This window comes from Pseudophryne corroboree, chromosome 6 (assembly GCF_028390025.1).
Source record: "Pseudophryne corroboree isolate aPseCor3 chromosome 6, aPseCor3.hap2, whole genome shotgun sequence".
NCBI classification, from domain to species: Eukaryota; Metazoa; Chordata; class Amphibia; order Anura; family Myobatrachidae; genus Pseudophryne; species Pseudophryne corroboree.
Genome location: NC_086449.1, coordinates 639302121 through 639321970, shown reverse-complemented (window position 1 = coordinate 639321970; position 19850 = coordinate 639302121). Strand labels below are relative to the sequence as shown.

The 19850-nt window shown below is 43.4% G+C and overlaps 1 protein-coding gene and 1 non-coding gene across 4 annotated transcripts in view; one reads left to right on the top strand and one right to left on the bottom strand.

Moving 5' to 3' along the window:
• SHROOM1 (shroom family member 1) overlaps positions 1 to 19850 on the bottom strand; it is a 240837-nt gene that overhangs the window by 14849 nt on the left and 206138 nt on the right. The window contains exon 9 of one of the 3 annotated variants that reach the window (XM_063928168.1): positions 2917 to 3958. The exons of 1 other annotated variant lie outside the window; for it this stretch is intronic. In XM_063928168.1, coding sequence (XP_063784238.1) covers positions 3704 to 3958 — 255 coding nt within the window. In that variant the 3' untranslated portion in view covers positions 2917 to 3703. Of the gene's footprint in view, positions 1 to 2916; positions 3959 to 19850 lie in introns of those variants that run through there. One more of the 3 variants, XM_063928167.1, reaches the window with a different exon arrangement.
• On the top strand, positions 6757 to 6875 carry LOC134937899 (5S ribosomal RNA). Its single transcript, XR_010180591.1, has one exon. It is a non-coding gene; the product is annotated as a 5S ribosomal RNA (ribosomal RNA).

Here is a 19850-nt window from a genome sequence, read left to right as displayed (position 1 = left end):
GTTTGAATACAGGTGCTTTTGCTTTTAACGCTGTCTTGGCTGGTTCTTCCAGAGAAAGCACAGCCTTCACTGCATTAATGAGTTCAGCTACATCTTCTGAACTAAAGCTCTGCGACTGATCATCATACGGAGTTGACTCTATTGTTTCCGCATCATCATCTGATGTATCCTCTTGTGTAGTCTGCCATACAGACGTATCTGTCTTAGTCTTACCTGCCCCTTGGTTGCTTGTAGAAGCTACTGGAACCAAACCATAGGAAGGGAGCTGCATGTATGGGTTCATAGTGTACCCTAACCCTTGAGGTGGTGCTACCGGAGCTAACCTGTCCGCTATTGAAGACAAGTCTTTGCGAACATATTCCATGGTGGCTCTACTGGAGGTTGAACGAACTCCTGTTTTTTACTTCGCTGAAAAGCAAAACAGTTCGCACACAAACCCTCATAAGTGACCAATTGATTCATATCAATTACCCCTGACTTACAAGATAAGCATGTTAGGGCTATGGGAGTGCTTGACAAATTCTCCTCATCACTTTTGCCGCTCACAGACATTTTTTCTGATATTGACTACACAATTTTGTGACTGAAAAACACCCTATAATCAGTATATAGAGGTGAAATCAATCTGAACACAGTGCACCTGATTTGAGGGTCAGAACAGGACTGACATTACACAGAAAAGTCAGCACGCATACTAGCAGTCAGTCACATGTTAAAACATTAGACATTGTCATATGAGAATACAACCTCCATAAGTAAACATAAGTAAACATAAGTAGGAAAATTGTTCTTCTGTTTAACTGGTTCTTTTTTTTTTTTTTCAACATAACATGCAGAAAACACAGTAATATACAGGTCTCATATGCAATAGGTACTAAAAATTAACAATGCATACTAAAGAGTAGAAAGGAATTTTTAGTACTGTATACCCTGCCTCCAGAGAGCGGGATACAGGGAGACTCACCACACTTCCATATCCAAGCAAAGACGCTCGTAAGACGTTGAGTGGATTCAGACGCTACTGGTGTACACTGCCGCTCTTGGTAACTGATATCGGACACGGACGCTCACCAACGGACACGGACGGTGAGCGACTCCACGTGCATGCAGACGCTGAAGGCCTGCGACTCGGTCTGGGCGGGTTTATATCCAGTGTACACAACCGCAGCATCTAAGCTGCGACCGAGTACCCTCGTGGTAGCGTCTGAGCCGGAAGTGAGGTCATTCAGTTCATGAAACGAGAGACACGCGGGAACTGGCCATGAACTCGGAGGAGGGACAGCCAGGAGAGCGTCTGAAACCCCCTGTTGACTTAAACTCCCAGGATCGCGGCCTCACCTAGTCCTGGCGCCTATGATCCCCAGAGCGTAGCGCTGTCACACCGGGATGTTCGGCGCATCAACACACTGTTTGTAGTCTCCACCAAATCAGTGTAGCTGTGTCCTGACCCCTCTAGTAAGAGGAAGTCCATAGACTCACCGTCTCCCCATGCTCCGGGCACAGCCTGGTAACGTCTGCTGGACCTGCTAGAACATCCGACACAGACGCCCGTCGAGACAGCACTGTACCGCTGAGGTAAGCGTTGTTGCGACTCGGTGGGGAGTTGTTGGAGCGACCCTTTCTAATATGCGTTTAAGACGCTGCTAAGAGAAGTCGCTCAAAAACCAAAACAGTAAGTCTATAAAAATAAATTAATGAAAACTTAAGGCTGCTTTCACAGCAGCCCTGTGACCATGCGGCTTCCTGCCGCACCAAGCAAAAAAATGATCTGACTGAGTCAGTGGGCGGGACTATATAGTGGAGGCCCCAATGCATCCTGGGAGGCCAGAAAGCTCGTGACCGTGTTGGTGCCATTTTCGCTGTCGCTCGACAATATCCCAATGTTATCCTGTGGATAATCCTGTGGACCCAGCCAGAGAAAATAGGATTTTAATTACCTACCGGTAAATCCTTTTTTCGTAGTCCATAGAGGATGCTGGGCATCCGCCCAGTGCTTCGTATTCCTGCATAGTTACTTGGTTCAGTATTGTTGGCTCAGACGTTGCTGAATTGTTGCAGAAACAATATGTACCTGACGGCGCGGGTTGATGTATAGATTCTTTTAAACTACGGTCATCTAAAAAACCATATGGTTAGTAAACGGTTCTGTTGCATCTAACCCTAGAAGCTTTTCTGTCTCAGCTTCACGAATAGAACAGTATACAATTGTTAAAAAGGGCCGCGCTAAAGAACCAGTTTAATAAATTGAAAATACAATATACTAAAAAAATATAGTAATTATTTATTACATATGTACCATGTACAAATAAAATAAACTGTAGCCAAATATTAAGGTGAATAACACCTAATTGATACAACTATAACTGGTAATCAAATGACAATATTGTCAACCAATTGCTAAATTGTTCCAAGTTGGTTAGCTTGGCTTTCCTTTTTGTTTTGTGTGAGCTGGTGTGAATTTCACGATCTGTGTATTTCCTTCTCTCGAAGTATGTCCGTCTCCTCGGGCACAGTTTCTAGACTGAGTCTGGTAGGAGTGGCATAGAGGGAGGGGCCAGCCCACACTATTAAACTCTTAAAGTGCCAGTGGCTCCCAAAGGACCCATCTATACCCCATGGTACTAAATTGGACCCCAGCATTCTCTATGGAGTACGAGAAAAGGATTTACCGGTAGGTAATTAAAATTATATTATTATACTCTATGTGAAATGCCTTTACTCACTTGCGCTTCACTCTCCCAAGCCGCTGTACAACAACAGCAAATGACACTAAACTCTACAACACAGAGGGGAGATACACTAAGCCTTGACGAGTGATAAAGTGGAGAGAGATAAAGTACCAGCCAATCAGCTCCTGCCATCTTTCAAAAATGACTATTAGGAACTGATTGGTTGGTAGTTTTTCTCTCTCCACTTTATCACTCTCCAAGGCTTGGTACATCTGCCCCCAGGGTTTTCCATGCACAGTAAAATACAGCAGAACTTTATTCTGAAGAATTAGAAGGCAATATGACCAGCTGTATGTGTGGCCCTCACTCTTTGAAACCTAATTGTTCCTTGTGTGTGGCAAAAAAATAAATGTCCGTGGCCTGGATACAACAGATGTTATCAGCGGTATGGCAGCTTAAAAGGATTTATTTGTAAACAGAAAACCCAATAAATGTGTAACATGACCAGCCGCAGTGCACTAACATGCTAAATGTAAGCCTAAATACAGGTTTCCTAACATAACAGCTAATACCACTCACAGACAGATGGGTAAGACTCCAGACATCTTACAGTATGTTCAAACAACACAAACTATCTGCAAGACAACATGATCAGAAATATATATATATATATATTTTATTGAAATAATTATGTCAACCAGGAAACCAAATGACATGGACACTATCATTTATAATAACATTGATAAAAGGACAAAACATTGATAACTTATCCAAAAAAGGCACACAGTTTTATTCATGGAAATTTCACCCTCCTCGGTCTACCAGTCCAATAGATTTCTTTCTTGCACGATTAACACTGTCACAAAGGCTCTCAGCAAGTACCACCTACGTACGGGATCATGGAAATTAATCCTGTTATGTCTTAGCAGCAGCATAATCAACACTAACACATTTTAAAATCTCAAAGCCCAGAGGACTCTGCCGTCATGGCATGGAACAGTAGTAAGAATGCGTCTCCGCCTTCTACTGGCTGATTAAGGAGGAATGCTGTTAGAAAGACTTTCCAACTGTTCCTCGTGAAATTTAATCTTCTCTTCCAGGTCTTTCAACTCAATCAAGAATGAGGTCTTCAACCTAACAAAGTGCTTGTAGTCCTCGAGTTGGGCCTCGCTTAGGTATTTGGCCAGTATTCCAATGACCACTTGTTCTCTGCGGTCCAGGTTGTCCTTTAAATCTTTTGCATCCTCTCTCTGCCTGGACAGAAGGCTGTGCCGTTCCTTCAGGGATTGCTGAAAAGTAAAATGTAGAACTCAGGGTTAATGAAGTCCACAGAGAGAAAATTAGGCAGTAAAGTAACAATTTCTTTTAACAGAACAACAACGAAAGATAAATAAACATAGCTTGCTGTAAAACTTCAGTTTCATTTTTTAAATAAATATTAGATAGATAGATAGATAGATAGATAGATAGATAGATAGATAGATAGAGCCGCCCACCTGCTTCTCCCCTCTGGCATCGCCTGGAGTGGAATTCATTAAGGTAAGCAAGTATAATGTATGCATTGATAAAAAAAAATACTGAATTTGTACCACTGGTATCACAACATGTTTTTCCAGGTGCAAACATGCACCTTTTAACTGGATTTCTCCTATCAGAAAATGAGGCCGGGGTCCCTAGATACACGTTAACCATAGGCTGTGCACATGCATGCTCTACTGCCAGTCACATCTGTGCTGCTGTTTCAACGGCTGTCCAGGCCTGCTAACAACAGCCCATAGCCCAGTGGTTCACAAACTTTTTTTACATTTATCAGAGTATCAGAATTTTATTTCACAGCACCCGTAGGCCAAAAGTTTCTTACTGAGGAATTCAGAAAAAAATTAATAAATGAAGTCAATTGTGTTTATTTGTCATCCTTAGGTTCAGTTATGTGGTGCGGGACAGGATTCATTTCTGTTTGTCCACATATTTTATGATTGGAAGCCACAAGCGCTGATTTTCTGTTACATTGGCTGTAAATACTTTGAATTGTTCTTTGATCACCAGCCCAGGGCACCCCTGCAAGTACCCCAAAGCACCCCTGGGTGCCTAAGCACACGTTTGACAACCACTGCCATAGCCTGTAAAATTCGCCAGTCCTTACTGATTTCCATTTTGAACACAAGTAAGCTCTATAATAGGCGACTGCTGTCCAGGAGTGTACACACAAGTCTATAGTGTTTCTGCACCAGCTTGCACAGCAGTCATGGCTCAGGAAGTAATGTCCCACCGCCGCTCCGGCCATAAGCATCTTTGTGGCTGAAATGTTGTAAGGTATCTCCTGCTTAGTTTACATATGATTTGCCGGCGGACGGGATGCCGGCTGTCCTTATCCCGACAGCAGCATCCCACCCGCCAGAATGCCGGCAACAGGACGATCGCTACGAGTCCTGTTGCGGGCTCGCTGCACTCGCCACAGCATCTATTCCCACACTATAGGTGTCGTGGACACCCACGAGTGGGAATAGCCCTGTTGAGCCGGTATTCTGGCTGTCGGCACAGTCGGCTGTTGGTATTCTGGCGTCGGTATCCTGACTGTCGGGTTTCTGACAGCCAGCAAATGAAACACATCCCCTCCCGTTCATCTCTACGGTATAGCAGTAGCAAACAAAAACCAAGTGGCGCTTGACAATCAGATAATTGGAGACATTTATTTAAAAATATAAATGGAATACAACAACCTCCCGGGGGTATGTTATACATCACAATAATATCAATGTACAATGGAATATAACTAAGCATCCAAAATGTTATTGGAGCACCAATTAAAAATAAATCATAAAAGTTCAATTATTAATACCACCAGAGGGGTCATAGAACGTCAGACGATCATGTGAACAAGCTCCTCCCAGCGAAACGTGCGTCACTTCCGGTCCGGCACCCGACTTCCGGGACCTCCGTAACGGAGCTCCGACGAGCGGACTCCCCTCCAGCTCACACACAGCAAGTACAACTTCGCCTGCTGCAGCCGGCTTAAGCCCCTTTTGGTTTGGTCCCAGTCCCCTTGTGTCCAGCGCCGGTACAGGGGAGAAACTTCCTCCACTCTGTGCATGCTGCACAGACGGGACTGTTACCATAGCAACCAGTTTGTTGCCTTACAATTTTCTCGGTGATTGTACACACACACTGTGTGCAGGGAAATTGCTTATTAGCTCATTACTTGTGCATTTAAGCCATTACTTTCAGAATTAGAGCTATTAGCTCAGTCAGACGGACAGCTACTGTGCTGGAGTTTATGTGGTGTTTCATGGTACTCTTTATGGTGCTATTTGAGTCAGCCAATGATATTTCTGCAATCCATTCAGCGATTTATCTGCAAGATAAGTGTTTAAACACAATTGTATTTTTTCCATAACAGACAGATAGCTGCCAATGCAGTTTATGTGCTGAATATTTATGTGAATTTTCATGTTACTACCATATGAGTCATCATTGTCGCAATATATTCAGTAATTTCTTCTGTGACAATTATTGTAACACAATTGTTTTTCCTGCAAGCAGACAGATAGCAGCTTGGGCAGCTTATGTGCTGGATCCTATGTCAAATGTTATTTCTCAGCATATATCATTTGGGCATTATTGCTAGAACACATTTGCAATTCTGATATTTCCGTACTATCCATTCAGGCTGTATTATTGCGATGATATATTCAATGTTTATAATTATTTTCTGAATTATTTTCTGAGTTATTTTCTGATATATCTAATGTATTTTTGGAAATTAATGTAAAGGTGAATCTTTACGGCACCTTCCAGTTCCAAGAAATATTCCATCAATTAGGACATATCACTTTGTTTATTGCCACACCACATTTTCTTTGTGGGAAATTTGGCATGTGTTCTTACCGTAATTCTTTTGTGGGGGAATTCCCATAAAAGAAACAAATCATTCTGCACCATTTTTTCTCGACAATATTGTGGTGTTCTTTTGCTCAAGCTGCCTCTTGGGCAAACATTTGGCTTTTTGACAACGCCATCTATTGGACCAATCTGTCCCAAATAGCTCAAGTAATAGCCATCCCCCCAGCAGATAGGCACTCACCTGACTTTCTACAGTCATACCATGCTGGACATGCCCGATCTCGTCTGATCTTGGAAGCCAAGCAGCATTGGGCCAGGTTAGTACCAGAAAGGGTGACCCTCTGGGAATACCGGGTACTGTAGCACCAAGGAATACACCTTCTGCTGATCAGCAAATTCAATTCCATTCGAGCCTTGTACTCCATTACCGCAGTTGACCCACTTCCGGGAGTCCAGATTTTATACAAGCCGGTTTTCCATTATCTCTCATATGAATATACATATGTATATAACTTCATAGTCTCATAGAGATAATAGGAATATTTATATTTTCGCTTTTGATTAACTTCAAACATCAATACTCACTTACAAATCAGGGGGTTTACAGAGAAACTTTCTGTCACCATCTTTATACAAGTGAGTTACAAATTGTATCGTCAACAATATTTTTGTTTAATACTTGTTTTAACTATATTGCTGATTTACAGCAATAATTTTAGTATCCTTTCGTCTGTGATTAAAAGTTAAGTTTTATCTTTTCCTGCCCACACATTACCAAATTCTATCTTTTCAATATACAGAATCAAGTGTGCCCCTGAGAGACATTATCAATAGTCCCCCTTTTTTTTGCCTCTTGCGCAAACCTCTCTAGTTTGTTTTGGAACTGATGTCTGGGAGCACCACCAACCTTGTTCTACTTTAAAAGCCTCATTAGGCGAAGTCAGTAGCTTCATGTTGGTTTGAATATATCTTGTTACATATTATTTATATCAATTGAATTCAAATTATCGTACAATCTGGACCAGTGCAGATTCCTAAAAACCCCCACCCAATACGGGTCATAGAACGTGCAGAGTTCAATATATGCACTAAGATATACGGCTAAAAAGTAATAGTCAAATGAAAGAATCACTCACGGCTGTGTACTTGAAAAATATTACATGTAGCATAAATGAATGGCGTTGTTCAGCCAGTGCAGAATTGATGAGATGACAAATGGATGTATATACACCTGTAGCGCTGGGCAGGAGCTTTCGATGCCTGCTCCCTGGTGCTATCCCGTTGGCCAGGGAAATGTTACACACCAGAGCCTCAGCGATGGATGAGAACGGTGCCACGCCGTGCAGGGAGCCCTGGTTGTCTGTCCTCACCCGATCAATGCTGTCTCCGGAGGCTCCGTGTCTCCCAAACGGGGACAGATGGCTAATGGAGCCGGAGCTGTAACGATGGTCAGGCTGGGTGCACTGGCCGACAGCCGACCTGTCTGTAGTTGGTAAAGCACCCGATATAGTTCCCGTGCGCAGGCCCGCACCAAACCTGTTAGGGACGGCAATTACCGCTCCTGCCGCCCAGGCAGGAGATAAGCGGCTGGGGCTGTGTGGGTGGAAAGCTGCGGGCTGGGTTCTCCGGGCCGCAGTAGTCAGACTGGGCTCCTAAGCACGGCTCTGAAAAGAGAGTAGAGTACACAGCAGTACTGATCCTCACGGAGTAACACCTGTATCCTTAACGCGTTTCAACGCCAGCAGGGCGTCTTTCTCAAAAGGCAGGTATACCTGGGAGTAGGAGTGTTCAGTCCTTATACCTGCTCCACAGGTGAAACTAATTGTCAACAATTGAACTCAGCCATTCTGAATAATCATGTTTTGAGTAATTCACCTTGGAGCAGACACAAACATTCATGAATAAAACAAGAATATTACTATATTAATGCCGTAAAACAGTAACCGTTAGTACGTAGCCATAAACGGGCAGCACTAGATACACTGTATGAACAATACAGATACAATAAAAGAACCAAAACGAAATATGAGACTGGGAATACATAACTTTATCCTAAAAGATATATTATAATAATTCGTAATTACTATAGCATTTTGCATGCATACAAATAAATAAATAGATCAAGTTCTATATTATCATCACAATAATTTTAAAGAACTGTGGTGAGAAACAGCTTATTTTGTGTAAATCCCTATTCTTACACACAATTCCGATCTCTGCTGACAGCAAGTCATATTCTAATGCGTGGGAGGAAACACCCCCCACTCCTAAAATTATGTACTAAAATGCAGAGAGGGAAAGAGAGAGAAAAAGAGAGGGAAGTAGAAACAAAGAGGACAGGAGAATCGTAGCGGCTTGATTATTTATAGAATTTGAAAAGGTAGCTACTTGCACGAGACTGATGTGTAAAAATGAAGAAGGGAACCCAGTGGGACAATGGAAAAAACACTGTGCATGACCAATAACAGTTGGTATACACCAGTGTCACACAAGGCAGAATGGAAAAGACCCCTAAACTGAGATGGTGAAACCAGATCTATGAGCACTCCTATAAAAGTGCTCAAGTTGAAAACAAAGATAAACCTTTAAATAAACTCAAGATCTATGGTTTCATTGAGACCCTGGGGATTAAGTGTCTGTAATCTAAGAATCCATGCTGCCTCCTGTCTACACAAGATTCTAAAGCGATCACCTCCCCTGCTGGTGGCTGGGATATGTTCCAGCCCAACCAGCAGGAGCCCCGTAGGATCGCCTCCATGAAACTCAGAAAAATGACGTGGGACACTATGATTCATACATTTATTTAGGATGTTTCTTCTGTGTTCCATAAATCTGAGTTTCAGGGGGCGTATGGTTCGACCTACGTAATGTAATTGACATGGACATATTAATAAATACACTGCTCAAAAAAATAAAGGGAACACTAAAATAACACATCCTAGATCTGAATGAATGAAATATTCTTATTAAATACTTTGTTCCTTACATAGTTGAATGTGCTGACAACAAAATCACACAAAAATTATCAATGGAAATCAAATTTATTAACCCATGGAGGTCTGGATTTGGAGTCACCCTCAAAATTAAAGTGGAAAAACACACTACAGGCTGATCCAACTTGTAATGTCCTTAAAACAAGTCAAAATGAGGCTCAGTAGCGTCTGTGGCCTCCACGCACCTGTATGACCTCCCTACAACCCACACAAGTGGCTCAGGTAGTGCAGCTCATCCAGGATGGCACATCAATGCGAGCTGTGGCAAGAAGGTTTGCTGTGTCTGTCAGCGTAATGTCCAGAGCATGGAGGCGCTACCAGGAGACAGGCCAGTACATCAGGAGATGTGGAGGAGGCCGTAGGAGGGCAACAACCCAGCAGCAGGACCGCTACCTCCGCCTTTGTGCAAGGAGGAACAGGAAGAGCACTGCCAGAGCCCTGCAAAATGACCTCCAGCAAGCCACAAATGTGCATGTGTCTACTCAAACGATCAGAAACAGACTCCATGAGGGTGGTATGAGGGCCCGACGTCCACAGGTGGGGGTTGTGCTTACAGCCCAACACCGTGCAGGACGTTTGGCATTTGCCAGGGAACACCAAGATTGGCAAATTCGCCACTGGCGCCCTGTGCTCTTCACAGATGAAAGCAGGTTTTCACTGAGCACATGTGACAGACGTGACAGAGTCTGGAGACGCCAAGGAGAACGTTCTGCTGCCTGCAACATCCTCCAGCATGACCGGTTTGGTAGTGGGTCAGTAATGGTGTAGGGTGGCATTTCTTTGGGGGGCCGCACAGCCCTCCATGTGCTCGCCAGAGGTAGCCTAACTGCCATTAGGTACCGAGATGAGATCCTCAGACCCCTTGTGAGACCATATGCTGGTGCGGTTGGCCCTGGGTTCCTCCTAATGCAAGACAATTTAGACCTCATGTGGCTGGAGTGTGTCAGCAGTTCCTGCAAGACGAAGGCATTGATGCTATGGACTGGCCCGCCCGTTCCCCAGACCTGAATCCAATTGAGCACATCTGGGACATCATGTCTCGCTCCATCCACCAACGCTACGTTGCACCACAGACTGTCCAGGAGTTGGCGGATGCTTTAGTCCAGGTCTGGGAGGAGATCCCTCAGGAGACCATCTGCCACCTCATCAGGAGCATGCTCAGGCATTGTAGGGAGGTCATACAGGCACGTGGAGGCCACACACACTACTGAGCCTCATTTTGACTTGTTTTAAGGACATTACATCAAAGTTGGATCAGCCTGTAGTGTGTTTTTCCACTTTCATTTTGAGGGTGACTCCAAATCCAGACCTCCATGGGTTAATAAATTTGATTTCCATTGATAATTTTTGTGTGATTTTGTTGTCAGCACATTCAACTATGTAAAGAACAAAGTATTTAATAAGAATATTTCATTAATGCAGATCTAGGATGTGTTATTTTAGTGTTCCCTTTATTTTTTTGAGCAGTGTATATCACATATTGGCTACTACAGTTAATAAAAGTGTTGATTCTATACTCTTTTTTTTGAGACATTAGAAACAACAACAACAAACAAGTGGTACACCTCCCATGGTTACACCTATAGAAACCTATAACCTCTGGTCCAATTAGGGTTCTTTGTGTATTTTTTGAAACCTGATCCGAGTGCCCTTTAAAGAAGCTAGGAGACAGAATATTTTTCAAGTTCCTGGCCTTCTTGAAGACTATCACTGGTGTTTCATCTAAATGGTCTTTAAGAACAGGATCGGTAAATAGTAATCTATAGTTTTTGCTAACTATGCTCTTGATCTTACTAGCAGCTACATTAAATTTGGACTTAAATACTAAACTGTACTTGTCTTTATTCTTATTTTTTACTTTATTTTTGTTTTTATTTTTATTGTTAGTATCATTATTTCCATTATTTTTGATCTTATTGAGACTACCAAAAGGAACCTCTTGTATGGAGATGATATTATCATCATTGATCTCCAGATTAACGCCACCTAGATGATCAAATTCCTGTGTGTCAGCATGACTTTTGTCATCCTCAACAGCAAGGGTATCTTTTCTTACAAGTTTAGAAGCATAGACCAGAGCTTCATCTAGTACTACTTGTGGATAATCACAACTTTTAAATGTTTCCACCATATCCCTAACTTGTTCATGGTATTTTGTATCAAATGTGCAATTTCTTCTAATCCTATGTACCTGGCTTTTCGGTACATTCTTAAGCCAGCTTTTATTATGATTGCTGGAATAAGGTATAAAATTACATACATCCACTGCTTTTCTAAAGGGAGATACTGTGACGATTTCCTCTACCACCTCCACCGTTACATCCAAAAAATTAATCTGTGAGGGATGGTGAGTGCATGTGTAGGTTAAACCATAAGTGTTATTATTAATATAGCTAACAAACTCAGTGACTGAAGCGGAATCCCCTTTCCAAACAAAAATCAGGTCGTTGATATAGCGACCATAGAGGACCAGGTTCGCAACATGGGCGCCTCCCCAGATGTAGGTGTTTTCAAAATCGCTCATGTAGATGTTCGCAAAACTGGGCGCGAACCTGGTCCCCATCGCTGTACCGAGAACCTGCAGGTAGTGACGGTGATCAAATAAAAAATAATTGTGAGACAAAATGAAAGCAATAGCAGAAAGAATAAATTGGCGTTTTCCCTCTGAGATACCCATATCTTCACGTAAGCTATTTGCCACACATTCTATCCCCTTTTCATGTGGGATATTTGTGTACAAGGCTTGAACGTCACAAGTGACGAACAAGAAGTCTGGATTCCATTTCAAGCCTTCCACCAGTTTAATAAACTCAGTGGTATCTCTAATATGGTATCTCAGAGAGGATGCGCGTGGCTGTAAATAATAATCAACATAATAAGACAGATTTGATGTAAGACCCTCAATCCCTGAAATGATAGGACGACCCGGGGGTTCGTGCAGTGTCTTGTGTACTTTAGGGAGGTGATAGTAAATAGGGGTGATTGGGTGGAGGGGGTAGAGGAACTCAAACTCATCACGTGTAAGAACATCATCAGCACAAGCCAATGTCAACATATTTTTTTAGTTGTTTTTGATAATCAAGAGTTGGATCCTGTCCTAGAGTTCTATAAAAGGTAGTATCAGTCAATTGTCTTTTTGCCTCTCTAACATAATCTTCAGTATTTTGCACCACAACTCCTCCTCCCTTATCCGCTGGTTTGATGGTAAGGGCCTGATTGTCAGAAAGTCTCTTAAGAGCTTTTCTTTCATCAGGCTTTAGATTGTACAAACAGGGGTGTATTTTATAATCGCACAAGTTGCGGAATTCCTCCAGAGTGGTGTGATAAAAAGTGTCTATAGCACTGGTTTTGTGTTGCGTAGGAAAAAATTTAGATTTTTTTCTTGAAGGTACCTCTATTAACATCAAATAATAATGTTTTGGTCTGCTGATCTAAATTGTCAGGGAGCATATTTTCAAGCAACAATTCATTCAGCATATTAAGACCAGAAACATCGTCCTGGTCTAATATGGCTTCAGTATTGTCTTGGCAGGTGCGTTTATTCTGTTTTTGGGGCGTGTGGTAGGTGCAAAATTCATCCCTTTAGAGAGAATTTTTTCTTCAGTTTTAGTTAGAGAAATAGAGAGATTGAAAATACCAACTGGTTTTAACGGAACCTTTGGTTTTTGTTGCCCCTTACCCCCTTACCTGAAGGTGTAACCATGGGAGGTGTACCACTTGTTCGTTTGTTTTGAATAAAACTAAAAGTGTTGTTTCTAATGTCTCAAAAAAAGAGTATAGAATCAACACTTATTAACTGTAGTAGTCAATATGTGATATATTTATTAATATGTCCATGTCAATTACATTACGTAGGTCGAACCATACGCCCCCTGAAACTCAGATTTATGGAACACAGAAGAAACATCCTAAATAAATGTATGAATCATAGTGTTCCACGTCATTTTTCTGAGTTTCATGGAGGCGATCCTACGGGGCTCCTGCTGGTTGGGCTGGAACATATCCCAGCCACCAGCAGGGGAGGTGATCGCTTTAGAATCTTGTGTAGACAGGAGGCAGCATGGATTCTTAGATTACAGACACTTAATCCCCAGGGTCTCAATGAAACCATAGATCTTGAGTTTATTTAAAGGTTTATCTTTGTTTTCAACTTGAGCACTTTTATAGGAGTGCTCATAGATCTGGTTTCACCATCTCAGTTTAGGGGTCTTTTCCATTCTGCCTTGTGTGACACTGGTGTATACCAACTGTTATTGGTCATGCACAGTGTTTTTTCCATTGTCCCACTGGGTTCCCTTCTTAATTTTTACACATCAGTCTCGTGCAAGTAGCTACCTTTTCAAATTCTATAAATAATCAAGCCGCTACGATTCTCCTGTCCTCTCTTTGTTTCTACTTCCCTCTCTTTTTCTCTCTCTTTCCCTCTCTGCATTTTAGTACATCATTTTAGGAGTGGGGGGGGTGTTTCCTCCCATGCATTAGAATATGACTTGCTGTCAGCAGAGATCGGAATTGTGTGTAAGAATAGGGATTTACACAAAATAAGCTGTTTCTCACCACGGTTCTTTAAAATTATTGTGATGATAATATAGAACTTGATCTATTTATTTGTATGTATGCAAAATGCTATATTAATTACGAATTATTATAATATATCTTTTAGGATAAAGTTATGTATTCCCAGTCTCATATTTCGATTTGGTTCTTTTATTGTATCTGTATTGTTCATGCAGTGTATCTAGTGCTGCCCGTTTATGGCTACGTACTAACGGTTACTGTTTTACGGCATTAATATAGTAATATTCTTGTTTTATTCATGAATGTTTGTGTCTGCTCCAAGGTGAATTACTCCCAACATGATTATTCAGAATGGCTGAGTTCAATTGTTGATAATTAGTTTCACCTGTGGAGCAGGTATAAGGACTGAACACTCCTACTCCCAGGTATACCTGCCTTTTGAGAAAGACGCCCTGTTGGCGTTGAAACGCGTTAAGGATACAGGTGTTACTCCGTGAGGATCAGTACTGCTGTGTACTCTACTCTCTTTTCAGAGCCGTGCATAGGAGCCCAGTCTGACTACTGTGGCCCGGAGAACCCACCCCGCAGCTTTCCACCCACACAGCCCCAGCCGCTTATCTCCTGCCTGGGCGGCAGGAGCGGCAATTGCCGTCCCTAACAAGTTTGGTGCGGGCCTGCGCACGGGAACTATATCGGGTGCTTTACCAACTACAGACAGGTCGGCTGTCGGCCAGTGCACCCGGCCTGACCATCGTCACAGCTCCGGCTCCATTAGCCATCTGTCCCCGTTTGGGAGACACGGACCCACCGGAGACAGCATTGATCGGGTGAGGACAGACAACCAGGGCTCCCTGCACGGCGTGGCACTGTTCTCATCCATCGCTGAGGCTCTGGTGTTTAACATTTCCCTGGCCAACGGGATAGCACCAGAGAGCAGGCATCGAAAGCTCCTGCCCAGCGCTACAGGTGTATATACATCCATTTGTCATCTCATCAATTCTGCACTGGCTGAACAACGCCATTCATTTATGCTACATGTAATATTTTTCAAGTACACAGCCGTGAGTGATTCTTTCATTTGACTATTACTTTTTAGCCGTATATCTTAGTGCATATATTGAACTCTGCACGTTCTATGACCCCTCTGGTGGTATTAATAATTGAACTTTTATGATTTATTTTTAATTGGTGCTCCAATAACATTTTGGATGCTTAGTTATATTCCATTGTACATTGATATTATTGTGATGTATTAATATTATAACATACCCCCGGGAGGTTGTTGTATTCCATTTATATTTTTAAATAAGTGTCTCCAATTATCTGATTGTCAAGCGCCACTTGGTTTTTGTTTGCTACTTTTGTGTTTCAAGGGACTGGCAATTCCCTTTTACAAGAGGCTGCCGACAATCATATTGCAGTACTACTCACCAGAGCGCTTAGTGCTTTTTCTACATTTTCCTACGGTACAGCAGCAATGAATGGGTGACTAGCGCTTCAGGACAGTAACCCACTTACGTACCAAGTTCTCAATCTCCTATTGATTATATATTAGAAGTAATTATATTGATAACAATGTACATCCAGTAAATTACCAGACAGACCTTAACCTTGCATTGCAGAAGTGTCTGACAAATGTGAAAGAGCCCTTGCTGTACTGTGTGCTGGGCACTCCAGGCAGTGTTGGTACAACTAGATATGTTAAGCAGTAACTGTGGCGGTGTATGTTGATGGATGGCAGTCATATTAGACGCTGTTTATATGTGCTTTATGTGATGTAGGGTTAGTAAAGGTAAGTTGTAGGAAGGTGCGTTTTCCTCCAGCAATACAGCTGCTGACCAGTGGTGGCTGTGACGTATATTGCTGGCCAGTGGCGAATGCACTGTAAATGGGCAGTGGCTGTAGAATGCTGTATGGTTAGTAATAGTGAGCGTGTTCTGTGTTATGGGAAGGTGTCATCTAGCTACATCAGTAGAAGAACTCGTGCCAACTGAAGTAATTAAAACAAGAATATGTAAGTAGTGTGGAATTTTCCTTCAAACGCAATTTCAAATGTAAATATCTTGTAAAACAAACAGAAGGTCTGTGCAGATCTGAAGCTGGCCTGTGGGGCACCCTCTGTTCTAAATTAAAACTAAAATAAAGAAAAATGGTTGGAATTTACATGAAATATTTTTCAAATAATTGCCCCTGTTTTCCCACAAAGAATTTCTGTTCTTATGCCAAACCATGGAGCCAATCCAGGCAGCAAGTCAATGTAGTCTATAAGTCTGGCAAGAAAGTAAAGGGTAATGCCTCATTACAGATGTATGTTTATGTTAACTAATAATACCAGATTCTAACAGTGTAATTCAGAGTCCTGTTGTGAAACACTGCCCCCTAGTGTGAGACTGTATAACTGCAACTGGGAACAACAGGTTTTAAAATCACAGGAAAAAGTGGTTAAGAAACAAATAAAACTTTGTTCCACAATTATACAGCTGAGGAAGGCAATACAGTGCATTGGTGAGCTGGTAATAACCACATATAACTACTACCTTTAAGGTTAACTTTTTTTTTGATGTATCAAGTCTTCTAAAGAAAGGAGTAGACAAGGGGAAAGGATGCCCAGAGCAACTAATCTACTTCTAACTATCATTTTATAGAATGTACTTGATACATGCTATCTAGATCCAACTGGTTACTATGAGTAACTTTTTCTCTTCTCCACTCTTTAGAAGGCTCGATACATCTCTCCCTGTACATCCCGAGAAGCCCCCAATTTCCTGCCCCAGAAGAGGCAAAATGAATACATACATTAAAAATATCTCTAAAGGTGCGTACACACTAGGTGATATTTTAAACAATACCGCTAATTTTCCCCCTTCCGAGCGATATGGTTTTAATATTGTCCAGTGTTACGATATCAACAATGCGTACTCCCGCGTATCATTATCGCCCCCATCCATTGTCTGTGCATGCAGGTCAATTTGGAATTATTGTCCAAAACTGCATGTTCGGCCCGGTCACAGCATGACGTCACTGTACGATATCACTAGCGGTATCGTACACTGTGTATGCAGTAGGTTGGCTGCCCGGGAGGCTAGGGGAAACACTAGGCGATATCACCCATGGAGTGTATCGCCTAGTGTGTGATGCACCCCTTAGAGCATGTGGGCCGGACGCAGATTGCTGGAAAAAGATGGTCTAGACCAGGGGTGGGGAACCTCCGGCCGTTTGCTCCAGCCCACCCGCTTCTCCCAGTGAGACACGCCGCCGCTCAGTCTGGCGGCAGCGTGTCTCAGCTGTCAGTGTCAGGACAGGGAGGAGAGCGCGGTGGCGGCGTGTAGAACTTGAAACCAGCCGCCGGTTCGTGAGCCAATCAGAGCTCGCGGACCGGCAGCCAATCAGAAGCCGCGGCTGCCGGTCCGCGAGCTCTGATTGGCTCTCGAACCGGCGGCTGGTTTCAAGTCCTACACGCCGCCGCCCAACATAGCTGCGCTCTCCTCTGTGTCCCGCCGAAAGGAGCAGTAAGTAGCACGGAAGGGGGGGGGGCACTGTGGGGGCATCTGTATACCTGGCACTGTGGGGGGCATTTGTATACCTGACACTGTGAGGGGCATCTGTATACCTGGCACTGTGGGGGCATCTGTATACCTGGCACTGTGGGGGCATCTGTATACCTGGCACTGTGGGGGCATCTGTATACCTGGCACTGTGGGGACATCTGTATATCTGGCACTGTGAGGGGCATTTGTATACCTGGCACTGTGAGGGGCATTTGTATACCTGGCACTGTGAGGGTCATCTGCATACCTGGCACTGTGGGGGCATCTGTATACCTGGCACTGTGGGGGCATCTGTATACCTGGCATTGTGGGGACATCTGTATACCTGGCACTGTGAGGGGCATTTGTATACCTGGCACTGTGAGGGGCATTTGTATACCTGGCACTGTGAGGGGCATTTGTATACCTGGCACTGTGAGGGGCATCTGTATACCTGGCACTGTGGGGGGGCATCTGTATACCTGGCACTGTGGGGGCATCTGTATACCTGGCACTGTGGGGACATCTGTATACCTGGCACTGTGAGGGGCATTTGTACTCTTGGCACTGTGAGGGTCATTTGTATACTTGGCACTGTGGGGGCATTTGTATACCTGGCACTGTGAGGGGCATCTGTATACCTGGCACTGTGTGGGGCATCTGTATACCTGGCACTGTGTGGGGCATCTGTATACCTGGCACTGTGGGGGCATCTGTATACCTGGCACTGTGGGGGCATCTGTATACCTGGCACTGTGAGGGGCATTTGTACACCTGGCACTGTGAGGGGCATTTGTACACCTGGCACTGTGGGGGCATTTGTATACCTGGCACTGTGAGGGGCTTTTGTATACCTGGCACTGTGGGGGCAATTGTGGATCTGGCACTGCACTATTGGGGGCATATGTGTATCACGTCCCATTTTAACTGGCCACACCCATTTTTTTGGCGAGCGCGCGCCCGGCGCGCACACACAGTACCCCTATGGGGCAGACCTTCTGGGGAGCAGGGTAATTTTGAGAAAGTTGAGAATTTTTGTATGGCCCCCGAAGGATTTTATAAATATCCAAATGGCCCTCGATAGAAAAAAAGGTTCCCCACCCCTGGTCTAGACCAGTGATGGGGAACCTTTGGCACTCCAGCTGTTGGTAAACTACACATCCCAGCATGCCCTGCTACAGTTTTGCTATTTGGCCATGCTAAAACTGTAGCAGGGCATGCTGGGATGTGTAGTTCAACAACAGCTGGAGTGCCAAAGGTGCCCCATCACTGGTCTAGACGCTACGTGCAGCCATCATCTGCTACGCCTAAAAGCTTTCCAGGAGAGAAAGAGAAATATCTGCCCCTCCCAAATACCATCAGACGTATTCATGATGAAATCAGGAAAACCGCAGATTCATTCATCAGTGCAAAGACTTTCCTGGATCTTATATCGTCCTCTGAGACGTCAGTGTGGGAGTAATTTGTAAAAGTTTATTACATTATATTATATACATTTGTTGGCCAATAACTATCGTACTCAATGTCAGCTGATACAATCGGATAACTAGGCTCAGTCAGGGCTGTCTGTTCGTATGGCCTCAATGGGCAGTTGCCCAAGGGCCCCAGGAGTACACAGAGCCGGCCCTAACCAATATGATGCCCTAGGCAAGATTTTGGCTGGTGCCCCCTAGCACCACCGCTGGTTTCGCCTCTGACCTTGCACCTCTTTCCCAGCACCATCACCCCTCACCCATAGCAGTCCTTATTTTGTTGTTTGTACCCCCTATATTTTAAATAGGAACAGTTCACACATTTGGCGCACAGACCAAAAAGGGGTGTGTTTTTGCTGGCAAGGGGCATGGTCACACAATAGTAACCCCAATTCCAATTACGCCACAGAGTACTGCAACTTTATTCACATTTGATCATACGATAGTGTCCATAATTCATATTACAACACACAGCAGTATCACTTTACCTTATAAACGTTACTCCTCACAGTAGAGCCCCTTATTCACATTACATCACACTGAATTGCTCCTTATTCACATTATACCACACCTTATGCTCTTTATTCACATTAGACGACACAGTAGTAGTAGTGCCCTTTCTATATGCAACGACACATAATAGAGCACCTTATACACATAATGCCACACATTAGTAATGCATTTATACACAATTCCACACAGTAATGCCCCTTACACATATGAGACACATTAATGTCCATATAAACATAATGCACCTTACACATTATGACAACCTTTATTAATGCCCTTTCTCTGACGTCCTAGTGGATGCTGGGAACTCCGTAAGGACCA